This window comes from Equus asinus, chromosome 13, assembly GCF_041296235.1.
Source record: "Equus asinus isolate D_3611 breed Donkey chromosome 13, EquAss-T2T_v2, whole genome shotgun sequence".
Lineage (NCBI taxonomy): Eukaryota > Metazoa > Chordata > Mammalia > Perissodactyla > Equidae > Equus > Equus asinus.
The window spans coordinates 14,722,387-14,744,517 of record NC_091802.1 but is presented as its reverse complement, the minus strand read 5'-3'; the positions used below and the strand labels follow the sequence as shown (position 1 = coordinate 14,744,517).

The 22,131-nt window shown below is 43.2% G+C and overlaps 1 protein-coding gene across 2 annotated transcripts in view; it reads right to left on the bottom strand.

Annotated features, from left to right (window-relative positions):
• ZZEF1 (zinc finger ZZ-type and EF-hand domain containing 1) overlaps positions 1–22,131 on the bottom strand; it is a 112,766-nt gene that overhangs the window by 33,533 nt on the left and 57,102 nt on the right. Inside the window, exons 28-39 of one of the 2 annotated variants that reach the window (XM_014832622.3) lie at positions 20,369–20,462; positions 18,965–19,433; positions 18,099–18,263; positions 14,653–14,772; positions 13,794–13,955; positions 12,081–12,210; positions 9,913–10,051; positions 7,855–8,020; positions 6,995–7,257; positions 5,733–6,082; positions 2,573–2,723; positions 767–906 (exon numbers count right to left, since the gene is read on the bottom strand). In XM_014832622.3, coding sequence (XP_014688108.2) covers positions 767–906; positions 2,573–2,723; positions 5,733–6,082; positions 6,995–7,257; positions 7,855–8,020; positions 9,913–10,051; positions 12,081–12,210; positions 13,794–13,955; positions 14,653–14,772; positions 18,099–18,263; positions 18,965–19,433; positions 20,369–20,462 — 2,349 coding nt within the window. The remainder of the gene's footprint in view (positions 1–766; positions 907–2,572; positions 2,724–5,732; positions 6,083–6,994; positions 7,258–7,854; positions 8,021–9,912; positions 10,052–12,080; positions 12,211–13,793; positions 13,956–14,652; positions 14,773–18,098; positions 18,264–18,964; positions 19,434–20,368; positions 20,463–22,131) is intronic. The other variant, XM_014832623.3, reaches the window with a different exon arrangement.

The window sequence follows — 22,131 nt, the reverse complement described above, 5'->3', positions numbered from 1 at the left end:
AGCCCTGCCAAGTTGGGAAGTCCTGTTTCAGCAGCTGTCTTTGATTACTTTCTGATTGCTCTCTGTTTACTGAAAAAAACAGGAGACTATCAGAAAGATGTCGGCTACTTCTAAATTAATATATAAATTCAACACCAGCCCAGTGAAAATACTGACAACATCTCTTTAACTTGATAAAAACGATTCTCAAGTTTATATGGAAAAATAAGCATGCAAGAACAGTGCAGGAAATTATAAAAAAGAATAAAGAAGACATAGCCAAACTGTCTAGGGTCTTTAAAAATGTCAATGTTATGAAAGTTAAAAAGAAAAAAAAAGGCAAGGAAAGTAGATTAAAGGAGACTAAAACAGTATGACATCTAAATGCAATGCAATTCTTAAGTGGATCCTGATTTTAAAAACAGAAGCTGAAAAGGACATTTGGGGGATAAATTAGGGAAATTTGTATGTAGGCTATATAGAAGATAAAAGCATTCCATCAAAGTTAAAAATTTTAAGTGTGATGATGACACTGTAGTTATATAGGAGAACACGTTTTAGGAGACAAATGCTGAAATATTGAGGGTGAAGTGTAAATGAGATGGTTTCAATTTATTTTCAAAAGTTCTGCAAAAAAATAGATATACATATGTAAAGAGACAGATAAACCAAAATATTAACTGGTGAATCGAGGTAAAGATAATTGTTCATTGTTCTTCTCTTTCAAGTTTTCTGTAAGCTTAAATATTTTCATTATGAAAAGATAGAAATGCCATTTGTCTCTTACCGACTTTAAGGGAGGTAACATGGCTGCAAGCAATCCCAAAATCCTCTTCTGTGAACACTCAGCAAACACCTGCTCAGGGCTTGGAGTAACCGCCTTTTCCTCAACGGGCTTCTCAGATGATGCCTCTGAATTTTCAGCATCTGAGTTGTAAAACACCAAACTTTCAGATTTTGCCAGGGTCTATATATGTCCGAAGAGGTAAGTAAACCATGCACTGTCCCTGCGCCACTACTAGAATAAAGCTGGGACTTTAAAAATCTACTGCTGGACTCGTCTTGCTCAAGGAGGCCTATGCTCATCACTCCATTTATTTTTATTTTTTAATTTTTTTTAAGATTGGCCCTGAGCTAACATCTGTTCCCAATCTTTTTTTTTTCTCTTCTTCTCCCCAAAGACCTCCAGTATATAGCTGTTTATTCCAGTTGTAGGTCCTTCTGGTTGTGCTATGTGGGACGTGGCCTCAGTGTGGCCTGATGAGCGGTGCCATGTCCGTGCCTGGGATCTGAACCAGTGAAACTCTGGGCCACTGAAGCGGAGCACATGAACCTAACCACTCGGCCACAGGGCCGGCCCCTGATCATTCCATTTAAATGTGGAGCCTTCCCTCCCATCGCTCCCAACCCCTCTGCACTTCCCATTCCCAACCCTGCCCTTCTGTGCTCAGAGCATTTAACCACCTTTTAACAGACTGTATCACTGATATTTATTGTGTTTGTCTGTCTTTCCTTCTAGATTTTTGCTTTTTTCAGTGAGCTATCTCAAGCACCTAGAAATGCTCCTGGAGCATAGCAGGTACCCAGTAAAAAATCTGATGAATTAATAAACTGCATGTGAACCAGGATGCTAATCCTCAAGGGAATGAACCTAGAGTGGATTTTGATGACCTGGACTGACGTGGAGCATCACTGTTTTCTGGAATGCAGAATCATACGCACTGCAGAGATGACCATCAACCCCTTCCAAGAGCTGGCCCCACCGAAAGGGCAGGATGCCAGGTGTTCACTCTTGTCTCCATCACAGAGTGGGCACATGGGAAAGCTCCTGCCTTCCTGGGCTGCCATAAAGAGGGGGCTCAGGTTTGCTGCCAGTCTCTAGCCCACAGTACTGCGATCTCTGCTCATCAGTCTTCCTAAAACACAGCTCTGACCTTGCCACTGCTATCCCCAGGCAGCAAAGTGCCACAGCGCCCTCCAGTTTCACATTCCAGTGCTCCACTCCATCCCTACACACCTGCCCAAGGGACTAACCCCTGTATTCTGGGGTTTCCCACTCTGAGGCCTTTGCTCATGTGGTTCTTTCTGCCCTGAATGCCGTTCCTCACAGCAGACCCTAGCACATTCAAGGTCCCTGTAGCCCTTCCCTTATCAGGCTTTATGTGGATGCCAATCACTGTCAACACTCACCTACACTTCTCTCTGGACAGAATCATATTCCACCTCAAATTACGGTTATCTGCTCCTTTGTCTTAAATCCTCCCAGACTGTAAGCTCCATGAGTTTACAGGGCAGGAGCTATCTGTCTATCTGTCTCACGTGGTCCCTATTTCAACCCCAGGGTAATCCCTAGCACAGTACTTGGCACATAGAAGGCACCCAGTAAATTAGGGAATAAAAAAGGTAGGAAAGGAGGCAAAGTGGAGGAAAGATGACTCTCAAAGTGTTATCAGCATCATCTGATACAGAACTGAAAAATCATGCACCCTTGGTTGCTAGCCAATTTTAAATTGTGTGCAATAAACAGATCAGCGCTGGGTATGTGTGCATTTTAAGATGAAAGAGGTCAAGGTCATGGTCAAATAGGCTTTACCTGGAAGTCCTGTAGGTGTGCTAGCATCTGCAGGTGAGTCTGAAATTTGAGTCTGGCATGAAGGATCCTTCATTAACAATACACCTTCATCTGCCTTACTTCTCTGCTTGAAATCTAAAGGAACAACTGCCTTATGAACATCTCTCTTTCCCTAAAAACAAAATAGTGAGCGCAAAAGAATTCAGCTTTCTTATAACAAAAGTTTACTCATTAATATTATAATACAATTTTTTAAATCATTGGCAAATTAGTCTTCACAGACTAAAATACTTTTGAATTCCACTAGAAAATGTCCCTCATTTCTGATAAATCTATATTCTAATTAAGACAGTAATCACTGCATCACATCCCCCCAAAAATCTTCCAAATGTCAGAGCCTGCATCACATAAGCAATGGCTCTATTACAAATCTCTAACACATTCTATTTAGCTTTTAGAAGCCAAGTATGGAAAGTTCTTCTCTTGGGAAAAAGGGAAAAAACAAACTTGGGGTTTCTTTCTGGTATACTAAATTGACTTACACTTTTAAGAATTCCATTTTGGCAAGGAGACTTGTTAAGGGGGCCCTCACTGGAGCTGAGAGGGTTTTCTGGGCTCAGGAGGCTGGCGGAGAGCTGCCCAGGCTGGTGGGGTGACAGTCTTCAGCCTGAATTTCCTCAGGAGTGACTCAGAGTCACCCAAAAATCACCTGCACTCCTTAGGCCCTCAGGGTGCTTTTCCCTGTCATCACACAGGCTTATACGTGCAATCTAGGCCACTCAGGATGTCCTCTGTGCATGGTGTCGGCAGCCTAACTCCAAGAAGTCCGGGAAGCCCAGGATGCTTTGGAGCCAAAGATGGAGCGCTGCTCAACACCACCCACTCCCGAGAAGATCCTGACATCTTCCAGTGCAGCAAACTTATCCTCCCCTCTCTGGAAACTGTGACCCTGACATCGCTCCCACCCTCAATCCCCTCAAAAGAAACAAGGGTTTATAAGACTGTCCTAGGAGGGGACCAAGACTGAGAGAGTTACTTGCCTTGTTAAAAATGTACCCTCTGAAAAGACTTTCAACACCATACTCTCTGTACCATGTGGCACTTTGTGAGGACAATATAATTCCAACGTTCTGGCTAATAACTTTAGCTTGATCTTCTTTCCTGAGCTACTGCTGTTGCACCACGTGACACCCAGGGGCCTCAGTGCTGGCCTGAGGCTGTTGTACACAGAATCCCCTAGATGATGCCCCTGGCTAAGGTTGGTTTCTCAGTTGTATAAAATGAAAAGTGTCTCTACTCACTGGAGGGAGAGAGGGCAGTTACCCTTAATAGGGCCTGGGATTGCTAGAAGCACGTGAGTTCAAAAACAAGCAATTTGTATTCAGGGCCCAAATGGGATGTGGTCCTTAGGGCCATCATAGTGGGGACAGTGCTGGAAACTGCAGCTTTGCTAGAAGACCAAGAGACTGAGCCAGAGGCAGGATACCCTGGGAGCACCCAGCTGCTGATGACAAGGGGACCCAAAAGGTGGGGACACCTCAGAAATAAAAATAATGCCCTGGGCGCTACTGGAAAAAGGCCAATTCCAGTCCCTAGGCAGGAAAAGCCCAAGACAAGCCTGAAACATCTTTTTGTATCAAAAATTAAGGAAATACTCAAAGAATAATGGAGACATATCAAAGGACACAAAAGCCACCTGGAAGGAGCTCCCATTGGCCAAACATGGGATGATTTGAGCACCTAAATAAATACTGAAAAGTAATAGATTTTAATCCATTGAACAAAAAAAATCTGAGTCCATTCTAGTAAATATAAATGAATAAGTACATAAAAGGGGAGGACAGTGCTTACAGGCAGCATGTTAAAGATTCTAGGAGCTCACGAGAAGATACGAATATTCCTAGGCTCAAAGGTGAAGATTACTGACTTATCCTGTCTCTGCTGATAAGGTTCTCTCTGCCCCACAGAATCCACGGGTGGTTAAAGTGCTGCCTGGAGAAGGGGTCCTGTGATCAACAATGTTGACACCTCAGAGACAGGCTTGAAGATTGCTGTGCCACCTGTCTTGTGCTGACTCTGCCTGAATGAAGCTAGTAGAATTTTCAAGTTTTCGCTAGCCATCTTTGCTTTTGTCTTCCTCTAAACGACAGCAGGATCCCGGTGAGCTAGAATCACCAAATAGGGGATCCTTGAACTAGTTAACATGATGGAGATAAAGGACAGAAACACTAGCAGCTCCTGAGGCAGTCAGGGGCACTGACAGTATAAACTCAAGCTTTGGAGGCAGCATCACAGAAGCCATGCTGTGCTCTGCCACAAGACAGTCTTTAATGTCACTATCATGGGGTATGACTGGATCCAGACAGGCTCTTCTACTTATACAAATATATGTTGACGGGGAGCAGAATACATGACCCCAAAATGTGCCAGTTTGGCACGCAGATTATTTCAAGCTGAAGGTTATCAGGACTCAGCAGACTCAAGACAAACTTCTACCTTTCCCTCAACTGCCTAAAAGAATTTAGATCAGCAGCCTGACCCAGACAGAGCGCTATTACCAGAGACAAGCTCTTATCTGCAAACCCTGTCTGCATGGCAGGACAAACAGCTGATTACCTAACATCTGCTCCTCTGATCATCCTGTGAACTGCCCTCCTCCCCTTGGAAGCCCCAGGCCCCTGTCCCATTCCTCAGCTCGGGCTGGCATGTAAGCCTCAACTGTCTGGCTTATCCTTGGGTCTCATATTTTTATGGGGCTAACCTACTTACATAATTAAATTTGCTTTCCTCATGCTAATCTGTTTTACATTGATTTGATTATTAGATCAGCCAAAGAACCTAGAAGGGTAAAAGGAAAATTCCTCCTCCCCAACAATGTGAACTACTACGTGCACTTGGTAAATAGTAAGCACTTCGTATCACGTATTTGTTGGCTGAATATAACAGCTGCTCCGATAGTGCTCACCATGGGCCAGGAACTAATCTCTTCAGGTGCATAATCCTGTTCAATCCTTACAAAAACCACCAGGAGGCAGGTAAAAGGAGTAGTTAACACAGATATGGAACTTGCGACATACAATGTTTTAAGCACTTTACATACATTAACTCAATGTGTGTAATGTATGCAACTCCTCACAACAACCCTATGGAACAGGTATTATTATTATCACCCCTATCTTACAGATGAGAAAACTGAAGTGAAGAGACTGTAGTAACACGCCCAAGGCCTGACAGAGCAGGGATGTGAACCCAGGCAACCTGGGTCAAGAGTCTGTGCCCTTAACCTCTCCGCTCTGCTCTCCTGTGTGACGGGCTCTCTGAGTTCAGCCTGGGATTCTGCCCAGTCGAGACTGTTATTTACATTGCAGTGCACAAAACGGTCTGTGTCTGACGGCTCCTCTGCAACCTCGACAGCTTTCTTCTCTAGCTGCTCCTCTGATGTTCCAGTGGGCACAGTGACTGACAGGGCCTGGTTTTCTGGGGTAGAGCCACCATCTGGCAACACACCAAGAAGAGCTAAAGCTTTCAGACCTACATGGGAAGCAAATAAGAGAACGGTGAAAAGTTTTCTAAGAAGGGTTATTTCCTGCAAATTCCATAAATCACTTTGCTACTATGTGGAAATAGACGGCTGAGTCCTCCACAAATCAACCTGAAGATTACTCAATACAAATCCCCTGGCGACCCAAATCTCTCAGTGCGTGATTTCAGACCCCAAAAGTCTGGATAGGAGGGAGACCTACACTTTATGAACAAGAGAAGACAAAAGATACAACAGAACTGTCTAGTCAGAAAATCAGTAACATTAAAATTTGACAATAGCCCCACACAACTGGATTTCTAAATCCCCACCGACAAACAGATCACAAAATAGCTCTTAAGCACTGGCATCATGCACCTGCTACCTAACACAGGTCTGACTTCCCCAACGCTTACCAGAACGGGGAGGCCCTTATTCTGAAAGAAATGGAAATGTCCCAGACAGTCAGCACACAAGCTCTTTTCTCCTTAGCACCCCTCAGTAAAGTCAAAATCATCTAGGTATTTTATTAGTCAAACTCTTTTAGTTATAAATAGCTCTCACCTAGAATACAGTTGTGTGGGAGTAGATTTGCACCCCAGGTTTAAAAAGGCTGAATTCCTTTGGCAATGTTAAGTCTGTTAGATTCAAATATTACACACTTTATCTACAGACATCAAGAGTTTTAATTATTAATATTTTTTATATCCTCATGTAAATATTTTAGGGAAACTAAAGCTACTTTAATTCCTCTCAAATGCATTTGGGAATTTAACATTAAGTTCCACACCAGGGTGAGCACCTCTTATGGAAAACTGGATTTTGTTGCCTCTAAAGCGAGCACGGTATTTCACTTTTGCGGGGGCTTTTCATTCCCGAGCAGCTGGGGGTCGGTTTGGTTTCTGTGCATGAGGAACAATTACCCTTTCCCTGGTGAGCCTTCATCAGACAGTCCCCGACAAGCTGCATGCACTGGCTCCGCAGGATGGTGGCACTGCTGCGGGCCTGGGGATCCAGCTTCTCGCCGTCCACGTCCTCTGCGCTGGCCAGGTGGGCACTATAGAGAGCCAGGGCAGCAAAAAGCAGCCAGGCGTAGTTGTGAATGTAGGGCTGGATGAGCCTCTGCCGGTCACTGATCCGGATGGTCACCATCGGATGGGCTGTGATGCTGTGCGTAGGCAAATGGCTGCAAAGGCAAGACATTTTTAAGGCCTACAAGCCTTTCTGAGGCTCCAAAAGGCAGAACAGGGCCTCAGGGGAGTGCATGTATGGTCAGGACCAGGCATTAGTTACCTCTAAGGCTGTGGCTATTGAAAATTTAAAGAGATGTTTGGGCCCTTTCCCCAGAGAAATGAATAAACACAAACCTTGCTGATACCATTTCAGGATTTCACAACCCCCAGAAGACTGTCTATGGAAACCAGGTGATATGAGAATTCCTTATTGTGAAATTCTGCAGGGTGTGGTAAGAGCACTTTGGTAATATGAGAAAACATCCATGATTTTTAGAGTTGGATATAAAGTATGTAGGAAGGAAATGATTTTAGATCTGTAAGTTGCTTTTTAAAAAAGCAAAACAAAAGAAAAGCACACAGCAAAATCTTCCTAACTGTTGAATCCGGGTAATGGGTATATGTGGAGAGTCACTGCACCAGTCTGTTTACTCGTGGGTGTGTTTGAAATTTTTTATAATAAAAATCCTTTTTAAAAAAAGAAGCCCCCTTTTAAAGCAAAGGAATACATGAAGAAAAGGCTACAGGGCCAGAGGTCATGTGAGACATACCCATAGGAATATTTCTTTGCTGCATAGCATCCATAGCAAAGATCAAAGTCATCGCACACATTGCAATTCATCCTCCGGCCTATGATCAAACCCTGGCAGTGGTCACAGGTAAACTCCATGTTGACCATTTCATGGTCATCTCCGTGGCCCTCAGGCTTCACCCCACCTGGGAGAAAAATAGCAGTGTGAGGTGAACTGGGCGAAGGGCTCACAGAAGGGCTAGTTTCCAAATCCAAACCAACCCCAGAAGCAAGGCTGTTCCCAATTTATTGCTAAGGACATCGGGGGCCACAGCAGAGCAAGTCCAGGGACAGAGGAGCAGAGAAGTGAGCATCTGTAGTATGTTAGAAAGACATGCTCAAGTGTCTGTCCAGCTAAGTGATCGGTGGAGAGAGGTGGGGTCCAGATTGTGGGACCGTGAGATACTGGGCTAAGGAACGTGAATGAGTCCACAGACAATGGGGAAGGTTCTTCAAGCAGGGTACTAACACGATGAGAGCTATGCTAGAGGAAGGTGGTTCTCTGTAAGAGTTTCCTTTAGGAAATCAGTCACAGCAGTGACAAGTAGATTAGTACATCTAATCCACATCTTCAGGAGACCAGGGCATTCTGCCCAGTAGTTCTGAGCATATGAACAATATTCTCAGCACAAAACTTCTTAGCAATGGTACCGTGGACTGACCACCCCCCCCCCCCCAACCCTTTTCCAAGGCACACAGAGTCTGAACAACTAGATCACCAAGTCCCGTCATGACCACCGTTTGGCAGAAGTCCACATGCTAATTTGTGAGCTGGCTCCCATGACCTCTCCTCTGACAAACATTAAGCATCTATTGTGTATTCCTGTTAACAAGCATTGAGGAGTGATCAGGCTTTTGCTCTTACTTTTTCATTCCAGAATCACAGATGAAAACAGACTTCATAACCCCAGACCCAGTGAGTGAGAAAGAATGTTAGTCACAGAAGAGACTGACGCTCTGGTCTCCTCACGCTAAGTCCCGTGGGTCTCCAAGCCCTGTAACGGACTCTGCTAAATGCTCCTCATGTCTGACCCGCTTCTGTTCCCACTGCCATGAACCTAGTCCAGGCACTAATCCACTTGTCACCGCTGTGACTGATTTCCTAAGGGAAACTCTTACAGAGAACCACCTTCCTCTAGCATAGCTCTCATCGTGTTAGTACCCTGCTTGAAGAACCTTCCCCATTGTCTGTAGACTCATTCACGTTCCTTAGCCCAGTATCTCACGGTCCCACAATCTGGACCCCACCTCTCTTCACCCATCACTTAGCTGGACAGACACTTGAGCATGTCTGTCTAACATACTACAGATGCTCACTCCTCTGTCTCTGGACTTGCTCTGCTTTGGATGGTGACGCACTCTTCAATGTTTCCTTCAATCATCCTATTCTAATTTTCTTCAAAGACCGACTCACATCCTACCTCCTCCACAAGCCTTCCCTGCAACAGTGATGGCTACTACTTCAGAGCTTTTCTAGAATAATCTGTACTGCTCATCTGTAACTCAGCATGTACACTCTTTACTGGAATATACATTTTGTGGACATGTCCAGTCTCCTGCTAAGACTGTAAATGCTTCAAGGACAGGGGCTGTATCTTTTACAACTGGACCATGCACATGAAGAACAATCAACTGCTCACTACTGTCGATCTGCTTTACCTCAGCACCTACGAGTCAACAGTATTCAAGAATTCTGAAGTTTGCTGTGCGTGTGTGTGTGTATTACTACCTGTAAATACTGCATGATTCACAAGGAAAATAATTTCTTGGAAACTCAAATGAAGGTACATTCATTGGTCCTGAGTGTTTATCAAGTGTCTACACCCAGCACAATGGAAGACGGAAGCATGTCAGATAACAGAGCTCTGGAGCTTATTATCCAGTTGGGGAGACATGGCTCATATTTGCCAACAAATCAGAGAATACCACTGAGCAGTATTTTTATGTAATACAATGGGAGTTTAAAAAATGACAAGATCATAGAAAATAGAAATGATTATTACTTTTGGGTATGGCATACTCAGACCATGAAATTTACCTAAGAAGCAAGTTTTGCAGAGATCCATGTCACTGCACTGCAGACACCGGTAGCGATGCCAGGGGGCAATCTCATCACATCCATCACAAGAGATGTCCACGTTCAACAGGTCACAGTAGCGAGCAATAAACATGTGCATCTGTAAGGTGAAATCGGCACAATTAACCAACAGATTTTCTTTCTTTTTATTTTTTTTTTGAGGAAGATTAGCCCTGAGCTAACTACTGCCAATCCTCCTCTTTCTGCTGAGGAAGACTGGCCCTGAGCTAACATCCGTGCCCATCTTCCTCTACTTCATACATGGGACACCTACCACAGCATGGCTTTTTGCCAATCAGTGCCACGTCTGCACCCGGGATCCAAACCGGCAAACCCCGGGCCACCGAAAAGTGGGACATGCGAACTTAACCACTGCGCCACTGGGCTGGCCCCCCAACAGATTTTCTGATGTGGCCACTATTCATTAATCAAGCCATCATTCAATGGGTACTTAATTTATTCCAGGCATTGTACTAGGTGCTAGGCTTAGACGATAAAGGAGCTTAGTGGCTAGTTTGGAATTCCCAAGTAAACAGCTGACACCATACAGTATGACAAGGGCTTTAAGAGGCAAATTCAGGAGGCTTAGAGAATACAGAAGAGGGATATCAGTGGGTGTTAGGAAAGTCATGGAGATTTTCGAAGGGAAATAATTCCTCCCTGAGACCTGAAGGACAAAGAGGTATTAGCTGGGTAGAGGTAAGGGTGTGGGCATGCCAGCTTAAAGCAAAGGCAAGCTGTACAGGAGGCAAAAAGGAGATGATGGTTTGTGAAACTGGCAATAATTCAATATGTAGAACACAGTACGGGGGATAAGCAAATAAAGTTAGAAAGGTTAAACCACAGAGCGTCTAAAATAATCGTCTAAGGAGTCACCAACTGTTTTTAAGCAGAAGAGTAATGTGATCAGATTTGAGCATTCTAAAGCTTCCTCTGGTTACTGAGTGACGAGTGCACTGCAGGGGGCAAGACCAGAGTCAGGAAGCCTAACCAGGAGAGAAGCTGTTAAAGTAACCCGTGACAGATGACGAGGGCTGGAACGAGCAGCACACGAGACGGCGAAAGTCGGGCAGATTTGAGAGGTGTTAGGAGGCACAAGTGAGGAATCTTGGGACTGACTGGGTATGGGGGTCAGTAAAAGCGAAAGGTCAGGAACAACATCCAGATCTCTGGCTTGGGTGCTTGGTTGGACAAAGGTAGCATTCGCGGATACAGGAAACACTGCATAAGAAGCACTGTTTGCTGGCACTTAGAAAAGTTTTCTGGGGAGATAGTCCTCAGGGCACCGCTTCATGAGCAAACCAATTGTTTTACTGAAAAGTACCTGAAGACTTACAGTACAGTTTATGTTTATGGCCTGGAAATAGGGAAATAAATCACTAAGTCATCAAACAGTAGTAGATCAGAGCAAATATGCCCAGTTACCTTAGAACTACAGAATGGCTCCCAGTAAGATATTAAGATACAAGACAGAAAAATCGCAAAGGCCAAGTTGGTATGCTCCATCCAAGCACCACAGAGGCGCTGGAGGAGCAAAGTAACTGGCACATAGTAGGCACACAATACTAAGAAAACAATGAATCTGAGGCAGCAGATGCCTGGCACAATGTGGCGGTGACAGATAAATACCTAACGTGGAGATGGACATGGCAGGCTGGCTGAGCCTGAAGCCTTTACACATTTGAATCACATAATTGACTCTGTGTACATGTGGCTGCTTCCATGCTCACCAGACAACCTTCTGATTGAAACGTGGCTTCCCATGCTGCTGCTTGCCTACAGGAAAAGAATGTGTTGCACCAAGGACACCAGAGCCCAGGGCCTTCAGCAATTCTATTTCTCACTGTAAATTAATAAAGTGGCATCTAATATTATACTTCAGCCTCATGAGCCAATTTTCTGTGAGTCTAGTTCTATGGGAGGGAGCCATTCTCTGAGTGTGGTCAAGTCAGGATTCAGGACCCCTCAGCTTAAACACCAGACTCAGCAACAGCTGACTCCCTAAGGTGCTGTCTGCCACCTGCAGCCCTCTCGGGAGACAACCTGCTGGCAGCACCCCACCCCAGGCAGCCTGTCCTCTCCAAACTCCTAGCAAATCACTTCCGATTACTCTAGTTGAGAGGTCTTACTTTCCTCTGCTTCTCTGGATCTTCCTGGGCTATTTTTTCATACCAAGCCTCAAACATGCCATCCTGACACTCATCCATCCATTCTGAATTCTGCTTCGCATCAGCAAGCTCATCTTCTTCACTCCATTGGCTGAAAGAAGGACATAAAGAGAGAAAAGCATGCCTCTCCCAATAATCAAGGAAAGCGCCGGTTAGCAGACTCTGTCCTATGGGTCTAATATGTGGGGCATTTTTAAATTGCTGAGAGGAAGAGGTCAATTTGGTTTTCAAAGCCCCAGGACGTTTGATAGATATATACCAGTGAAAAGGGAGAAGCCCTTTCTGGAGCAGACTACGATGGGTGAGGAATTAGAGCTTGAAAGGTTGTACCTACACGGCATAATTCCTCTCGACAACCATTTGCGGTGAACCTACTATGTGCCAGGCACTGGAGCCAAATAAAGTGATTTTCTTTTAAAGTCTGATTTGGACACGCTTAGCATACCCTAGTGGTATCAGCATGAGAAAGGAGAGACCCAGGCGCTTTGGCTCTCCCACTAGCTGCCGTAAGACCTTGACGCAGCACTCAGCCTTGGTCCTCAGTTTCCTCATTTCAAAGTTTCATATAGATAATCTCGTGGACTCCTCTTAGATGCAAAATTGTAAATTTCCATAATTGCAGTTTATAGTTTGTTTCAGCAACCAGAATTTTTAAAATGAAAGGATTTGCTTGACAGCAAATGCAAAATATTTACCAACCAACAAATGTAGATATGTTCACTCATAAATCCCAACAAATTGACTTTAGGCCTACTCACACTTAGCTTTGGGCTAGGTGCTCTGAGGGACTGGTAGTGAAGGATGCGGCCCCATCCCCAAGGACTATATCATGCAGGGGCAGGCAAAGCTTCAAACAACAAGCAGACTGACAGCTAAAGAGCTGGCATGTGGATGCCCCACCACACCTTCCCCATTGTTGTCTCCCCTCTCTCTGCAAGACGGCCCTCTGACAGCAGGGCAATGGCTGAGGTTTGGTAAACAAGGAGACAGCCTTAATTCTTCTCTTTTCCCCAGAATATCTCTTCTGAGAGAGTGAAAACTGTCCCAACGTTGACTCATTCATTTATTTCCTCTTAATTCTCTCTCTTCTTGCTTTTCTCCTCCCATTCTCTTCTTTCTTTTCTACAGACATGAGTGGACTTGAGTAGGGTGGAGAGACACTCATTAAAAGTGGAAAGAAAAAAAACACTTCACGTACTATTTTTTTCTCATACCTTAATTCCTTATAATGTACATGAGATTATAGTATCTAAAAATCACACATAAATTATAACAAAAAAATAAAGAAAAGAATTCTCCAATTCAACAAAGTACAGTAGGATCTCCAAAAATGTAGGGGGTCTTCACTTTCCCTGTTTACAACACCACCACCACCAACTTACATACACCACCATGCACCAGACTCTCTTTTCAACATTGACAAACAGAACTCATTTATTCTTCACAACGATCCTGTGAGGTGGGTACCATTATTATCTCCAGCTCTAAAGATGAGGAAACTGAGGCACGGAGGGATTAAATAAATTGCCCAAGGTCACCCAGCTAGTATGTGGCAAAGCCAGGATATTACACATAGAGTCTAGCTCCAGAGCCTGCGCTCTGAACCCCTAGGCCATGATGACTGGATCTCATAATCTACTTTAGGGACTGCAGCATGCAGGACTGTGTTCTTACCTGATCACACTGTCATGGACACTTATATTCTCTTGTGACATTTTCATGAGGAGATCTGGTAACTGAATGTCAACAAAGAAGGCAAGATCACTGGGTTCCCAGCCCATATCCAAAAGATGAAGCAGGGCTGTCTGAACACAGGATAAGGCAGGCAGCAAGGACCTAAAGAGGCCATGAAGGTGAAAATTATCAAAGCTGCCCGTCACCAATGGAGACAAGAGAAACAAGACATGTCAGTCAGAGACCTGGTCTGTTTGTAAGTGGAAAGCAGAAGCAAACTCCAGATGGCTGGTTTGGGTTCCTTATAATCCCTTTCAAATTTCTCATACTCCATACAAACCCTCTTCAAAGGACAGCTTAAGCAAAAGAGTTCTGAAAGAGTAAAGTAAGGTTTCTATCCTGCCAGAACTACCATAGGGCACATCGCCTCCTGATAAATAGCAAGATCAGGGCCGTCCCAAATTAGTCCAGGTCATGAAACTTAGACATAGAACAGAACCATCTGATTCAAGGTTTACGTCTAAACCACCTACTATGGAGGAGACTGGGGAATGGCTTTATACTCTAGTTTTAAAACTGTGCCCAACAGATCAAAAACAGAAAATAAGAGGTTACCAATTCTTAGATAAACCAAGACCCAACCCCTTTAGAAAACTGTACACACCATATAGAAAAAAGGCTGGGAGACAATATACTAATAAATTAACATTAGCAATTAGCTCTAGAAGGTAAGATTAGGAGTTATTTTTATTCTACTCCTTGTACTTTTCTATATTTTCAATATTGAACACACATTTCTTTTAAAATCAGAAAAAACAGAAATAATTTTTTCTCTAGAAATTATAAAGTTATCCAGTACCTGTCATTTATGCTACTAAATCCTTTAATTGCTTTGACCAAAAACAGAACAAATTGATAGTAAGTGTCTCGAATTTCTTTGTGTAGATCTGCACCACAGGCCTCCAAGTGTCCAAAATAACTAGAAACAGAGGAAATCATCGATCACTTAATTGCTAGAACATCATTAACTTAATCATCATTATTCCTTACATGAAAAAGAGCCAAGAAGCAGCGAGCTGAACGAAGTAGAGCAGAAACTTAAGTAAATACAAATATAATGACTGCAGAAAGCAGTGGATAAAACAGCAAATGAGTCTGTCTGCCTGACAAGAGGGCTGCCCACCAGGAGTATGGAGATGACAATTATTTATCTTTCTTTGTTAATATAAACAAATATAAACCCCTTTGAGCACTACCTGACTGCCAGATACTGAGTAAAGTATTCTTCCAAAATTACCTCAATTGATCTTCTCCACACAGGCATGCCCACCCCTCTGCTGCCTTTCATTGATGACTTCAGCACCAAGTTGTCTTTTCTACCTTGATAAACTCATCACCTTGGAGACTTCAACATCCATGGGAATGATGCCCCAGTTCCTGTCTCCAGATTCTCTGCTATCCTCACCTCCAGTGATCTTCTCCTGCATCCCCTTAGCCATCCTAGTCTGATAGTTATTTCCTTGACCTTGTCATCACGGTAATGGCATTACCTCTGAAATCCTGACTTCAGAGCATCCTACTCTGACCAAGACCTCACACCCTGCTCACCTACTCTCAGACTCCCACAACAGACTTTCAATCCCAATGAGCCCCAACCCACGACGCTGCCTCTTGTTCACTATCTACTACTCTTGCCACACCTTCTCTTTGCTCCATACTCAGCTTAGATTCCATGGCCAAGCACCATAATCACACCTTAGCAAGGACCAACTCCCTTGCTGCTTTCTCCCTCCACATACATGCCTGAGAAATCTTAAACCTGTACCAAAACAGCTAAGTGTTGATGGAGGAAACACCATACGACCAAGCTGACTAGTATCACTTTAAATTCACAACCATAATTCTCAAACAAGCACTCAAAATTCTCAGGCAACCAGATCAGCTTTCTCAATTTTCATTATTATTTAAACCTTCTTGCCTCTCCTTAAACTGCCACTATTTCCTCCTAAACCTTCATTTTTAGCTGATGACTAGTCTTCATATTTCATTTTTAAGAAATAGAAATGATCACACAAGAATTCCCTCATATTTGCACCACCAAACCTACCAACCATCTTGCATCTCTATCCATACTCTTTCCTCTTGCTACCACAGAGAGTCTCCTGGCTCTGTCAAAGGCCACCTTCCCTACTTATCCACCTGCTACTGCAACTGATCACTCTCTTCTGGGATCACATTTTCCTCATTACTGACTCATTCTCATGAGGATACAAATATACTCTAATTATCTCTTAAAAACCCTCAGTTGATCCCACCTCCCCTCTAATTACTGCCCTATTCTTCTGCTCCCCTTTAAGGCCAAATTTCTTAAAATAATTGTTTATAGTCTCTCTCTCCATTTAATTACTACCCCAATTCACTTCTCAATCCAGTCCAATTGGGCTTTTGGCCCCATGGCTCCAGTGAGACTGTCGTCAAATCCAACGTGTTCTTATCTCATACATCCTCTTGCATCAGCATTTGACCCAACTAACCATTCCCATCTGAGATACATTCTTCTCTTGGCTTCTAAGACATCACCATCCTCTGCTTTTCACCCTTGATGGCCACTCTTTCCTGATCTCCTTAGCTGATTCCTCCTCCTCTGCTTGACTTCTAAATAAAGAAATGCCCCTAAGGTTCAGTCCTGAGCCACCTTCTTGTCCATCTCTGCACTCTTTCTAGGAGGTCTCACAGCTTTAAGCGCCATCTATATACTGACAGCATCCAAATTGTATCCCTCAGGTCCAGCCCTGTGGCCAAGTAGTTAAGTTCATGCGCTCCCTTCGGCAGCCCAGGGTTTCGCTGGTTCGGATCCTGGGTGCGGACATGGCACTGCTCATCAGGCCATGCTGAGGCGGTGAACTACATGCCACAGCTAGAAGCACCCACAACTAAAAATATACAACTACGTACCGGGGGGCTTTGGGGAGAAAAAGGAAAAATAAAATCTTAAAAAAAAAAATTGTATCCCTAGTCTGGCTTCTTTCCAGAACTTTACACTCTTACCTGTTTTCTTGCTATCTTTACTTGGATGTGAAAGAAGCAGTTCAAATTTAACGTGATCAAAACAAAACTTTTGATTTTTGCTCCAATATCTTTCTTCCATACTCTTCCCCTCAGTAAAATGCAGTATTATCCACACGACTGCTTAAGCCAAAATCCTAAGAGCTTCTCTCCCCGTGATTCCTTTCATTCACCTACTACATCTAATCCATCAATAAGTCCTGACAATTCTACCTCCAAAATATGTCCTGAATCTCACCCTTTTCTCTCCATCTCCAGCGCTATTCCCTAGTCCAACCACCACCATCTCTTGCCTGGACTACTGGCACAGTCTCCTAACTGCTTTTCCTACTTTCACTCTTTTTCGTAGTAGCCAGAAGTACCTTTTATAAATATAAATCACTGTGGTCCTCCTGGGCTTAAAATCCTCCAGGGGCTTCCTATCTACAACTCAGTATGAAATCCACATAGCTTAACTTGTATCCAACAAAGCTTTCTATGATATGGGCCCTCCCTAGTTTTCTGGCCATGTCTCCTCCCATTCCTCCTCATTCAGGCACACTGGCCTTCCTTCTGTTCCTTGGGCTAGCCTCCCACCCTAGCCTCTCAGCTATTCCTTCTGTCTTAGTGCTCTCCCCCCGATCTCGGCTGGTCACTCATTTCTTAGTTTACGTGTCATCTCCTCAGCTGGTCTTCCCTGACCACTCAAACTAGGTCACTCGGTATGAAAATCACCACATAGCAATATCACTATCTGATATATACAATTCTTACTGTCTGTTTCTCCTCAATAGAATACAAGCTCCTTTAGAGCAAGGATCTTGTCTGTCATGTCCATGGCTGTATATACAACACCTAGAACTGTGCCTGGCATAGTCAACACGCTGAAAATACTTATTGAGTGGGCTGTTAGAACAACCTTGTGCGGTGCTTAGATTAAGGTCATTACTGTAAATGAGCATTAAATTTAGCTCATAGCTTCCAGGAGCCTAATGATGAGTATGGGCATATGGGGAATACAATCCTTACTGTCTGGGAAGATAAAGCTGATAAACTCATCACGAGGAATGAACAAGTTCCTGGTATTTACTTACTAAAAGGACAGAACCCTTTTTCCCTTAGGATGAAAGAATGAATTGACCAAAAATGTAAATTTGTATCCTATATGGAAATAACAGAGTTATTAATTAGGGAAGACAATTAGGATTTCTTTAAAATGACCCCTGCTTGTTTTCCTTGCAGGCTTGTATTTGTACTTACTTGGTAAACTCTTTCTGGCAGGTCAGCAGTTCCAACAGGAAAAGTATATAAGGCGGATGGAAGCAGTGAGGCTGTCCGAGGGATTCGGCACAGTACTGAATTATCCTCAGCACTTCAAGGATGCTCCGGGCTTGGGCTTTCCTCAAGGAAAGAACCTTTACAACACTGGAGACAGAACTCAAGTCAGGAACACTCAGAAAACTCTTGAGCTGGGGCAGAAAGAAAACATACACCCACCCAAGTTCTGACGCCATAGTAATAAAAAAAGAAATACTACTGTGAGGTATCAGAAATATCATTCAGGAAGGATATCAATACCTGCTTGCTACTTTTAGTCATTACTCAGCAGCATCACAAATCAGTTCATACCAACTGTTCAGAAGCCAAACAACTCAGATTAAAAAATTAATTAATTAAAAAGGAACTTTAATATCTTTACTCCCCCTTAGAGACAAAGACTTAATTCTTAGGACAGGAAATTAAAACATGCAATCCTTCCAGAGATGTAGGCTCACTGACAAATAATTTTGTCATAAAATATCAAATCCTAAATTTCTCCCTGGGTTAAAATATGATAAACTTATGAGTTGTAGCTACCAAAAGAGATGTTTCTTTTTTTATCCCAACAGTAACTTACTGAGTTATAATTTACAAACAGTATAATGTACAAATCTTAAGTGAAAAAAATCCTTCTTTAAAAGAAAAAAAACAATCACCTAATTTTTTTCTTGAACATTCTAAAACAAATCTTAATATATCCTTCAAGTATTATTTGCTCATTTTTAACATGAACTTCAAGTCTTTGACTAGACTGGGTTCCTACAGCTTGAAAAAAGAAAGTGCCAGGAAGGTAACGCCCGGCTCACCTCTCGTGGGAGAGTGACTGATCTTTAATGAAGTCCATGACATCCTTCAGCACAGGGTATTTCTCTTTCACTGTGGGCACTGGTCTGGCCTCCTCCATCGACCGGAAGGAGAGCAGCCGGAGTCGCCCTCGCGTGAACGGAGGCCTCCGGGTAGGAGTGGAAGGTGACGAGGGCTCTTCGGCTGTGGCAGAGGACACTTCTGCGGCAAGAGGGCCACTACTAGGTGGCAGCTTTGGATGGACATCCAAGCCAGGACTCCTGTCTCCTGCAGCAGGGGTCACTGCTTCAGTGGGAGATGCTGAGGCTTGGAAGTGTTCTTCCACCACAGAGCTTGTCCTCTGGCGCTTATCGAGAGGCTGCAGGTGATCGGTTTCATCTAAAGTCACCAACTTGTCACAGCTTTCTTTCGAACTTACACCCATGGGCAAAAATTTTAGTAAAAGAAGACTCTTCTGAATACACTCTTTTGCTAAATGCAAAAAGCAAGAAGATAATGAAAAAAAGTCAAAATCAAACTTACTGCCTACTTTTGGAGAGAAAATAATCTATTTAAACTATATAATTTAGGATGAGAAATACCTCCATTAATACAATGATATACACATCTACTGACAGAATGGAATCAAATTTTATCTCATTATACAAATCAAAATCTCCCCAGCACCATCAGCACACTTAAAAAGTTTTATTGTGGACACGTTCAAACACATACAGGGAGAACAGTATAAGGACCCCTCCATGTACCCCTGACCCAGCTTCAACAGTTATCAACCCAAGACCAGACTTGTTTCACCCTCACAGTAGTATTTCTTTTTTTATTACTATGGCGTCAGAACTTGGGTGGGTGTATGTTTTCTTTCTGCCCCAGCTCAAGAGTTTTCTGAGTGTTCCTGACTTGAATTCTGTCTCCAGTGTTGTAAAGGTTCTTTCCTTGAGGAAAGCCCAAGCCCGGAGCATCCTCACCCACTCCCCACTCCCTGCACTATTTCCACGCAGATCCCAAGCATCACATTTTTTCAACTGTAAAAACTTCAGTATATTTCTCTAAAAAAATAAGAGTTTTAAAACATAACCATGATATCATTAAAAAATTATAGCAATTCCTAACTTCACTGAATATTCAGTGTGAGCATACTTTGAAAACATAGTAAGATATAGTTAAAAAAAGGACTTGATGTCTCCTAAGAGAAGCAGTTAGAAAGGTGCTCCATTTGGATCATGTTAATAAACAATTGTTCCTCTCTGGCATTTTTCTATTTGTGCTATATCCTTGGAAATACATTTAGCACCTGTGTTACCTTCCTAGGTCAACAGTGTCAATTCAAATAATCTAGAAGATGGGTTGCTGGTTTTCTGTCAAACAGAAACAAGGCACAGTCATGACAGTCATGTCGGCACACTCACCCAGGCTCTCAGGGTTGGCCTCAGCAGCTTCTGACCCGAGTTTTTCTTCTGCCTCGTTCCCCAGGCTCATCAGGGACTTCTGCTTCATCTCTAACTGGGGGGAGGATTTGAGCCACACAGTTACGCTGTCCAGACAGGGCAGCAAGGGCAGCCACAGAAAACTACTTCAAAAGCACACAGCACTGAGATCATGGAGAACTTTATGGTATCGTCCAGCTGTTGCGGACACAAGGTTGAGCTGTTTTTGTTTGTCCTAGGAGTACTCCAGCCTTTGAAGCTGTCTAAAGGTGTACTTGCAAAATTACCTTCTTTTCAACTATGTGTTATTTGGGAAAGTTTTGTACCCATGACCTTATTATTTAAAAAATTCTAGAACACTGGAGCTGGAGGGGCACTTATCTTAAGCCAACCTAGTATAGCTAAAGAAGCAGAGGTCTAGAGAAATGAAAGACCTTGCTAGGTCATACACCCAGTTTGCTACAGAGGTTGGACCAAAATTTGATCTCTATTCTATCCTGAACAAGAGGACACTGCTAAGCGATGCTAAGACTGCCAGGCAGAGGACGATGCTCCCAGTGCCAGCACAGGCAATGGTCACAGTGTGGGCCACAGTGCCAAGAGCCCAGGCAGAAGGCCACGTGTGATGTGCAAGAGGCCAAAGTCTTAGAGAGAAGGGTGGCATCTTGTCCAACTGTCGGCAGTCTGTCCTACGCTAAACCAGAAGGATAATCTAAGACGTGCCCTGTCAAGCGCTAAATCCTTTTTACTTGAACTGCCTGTGGCAGGTGACTTTATCAGACACTCTTTTTCTTAAACTGCTAGTAACTGTCATGGTTTCTCTGTCAATGCACTCTCCTGATTCTCCTCCTACCATTCTGATGACAATATCTTTTAGTTTCTTTTGAGAGATCCTGTTCATTTTGGTTTCCATCTACCTATCCAGTATATATTGGGCACCAACTATGTTCTAATCATTGTGGAGTCTGTCCAAGGCAGTCCGTTCCTGGAACTCAGACATTTTAAAAAAACTATTATCAATGAACTGAAGTTATTCTTATCTCTGCCCTGACATTTCCATGAAGCATCAGCCATTTAGATTCTTTCACATTTACTAAATTCTCCAGCTGAATGTCTCAGATAACCTAGATGTCCTCGCACTCAACATGTTCCAAACTGAACTTACCTCCCCACTTCCAGATCCAAGACCATTTTTCCTATTCTGGTCAATGCTTCTACCACCAAGTCACCCAAACCAGGAACATGGGAACGGTCCTAAATTCCACCCTCCTGTTCACCACTTACATGGATCACAAAGTCTGGTTAGTTTATCTCCTAAGTATCACAAGCGATCCTTATCTAATTACCACAATTAGTCTCCTGCTTTCAATCTCATTATCTATCCTCTACTCAGTTATTTAAAGATTTTTGCCCCAATTTCTATACAATATATAAGATGATTGTGAATATTAAAAAAATAATAATATATAGGTATTCATCTCCATGCCTAAGAAATAAAAACAATTCTCCTGAATTTGGTGTTTATCCTTTCCACGCATTTGTATAATTTTACTGCATATTTATGCATACAACACACAGACTTGGTTTGTGTTTAAACTTCATATAAGGAATATCATACTTATGCATTCTTCTACAACTTGCTTTTTTTAGCTCATCACCATGCTTGTGAACACCATCCATGCTGGCACATGTAGCTCTATTTAATTGACTTTCATTATGATATAGTATTATATTTTCATTTTACA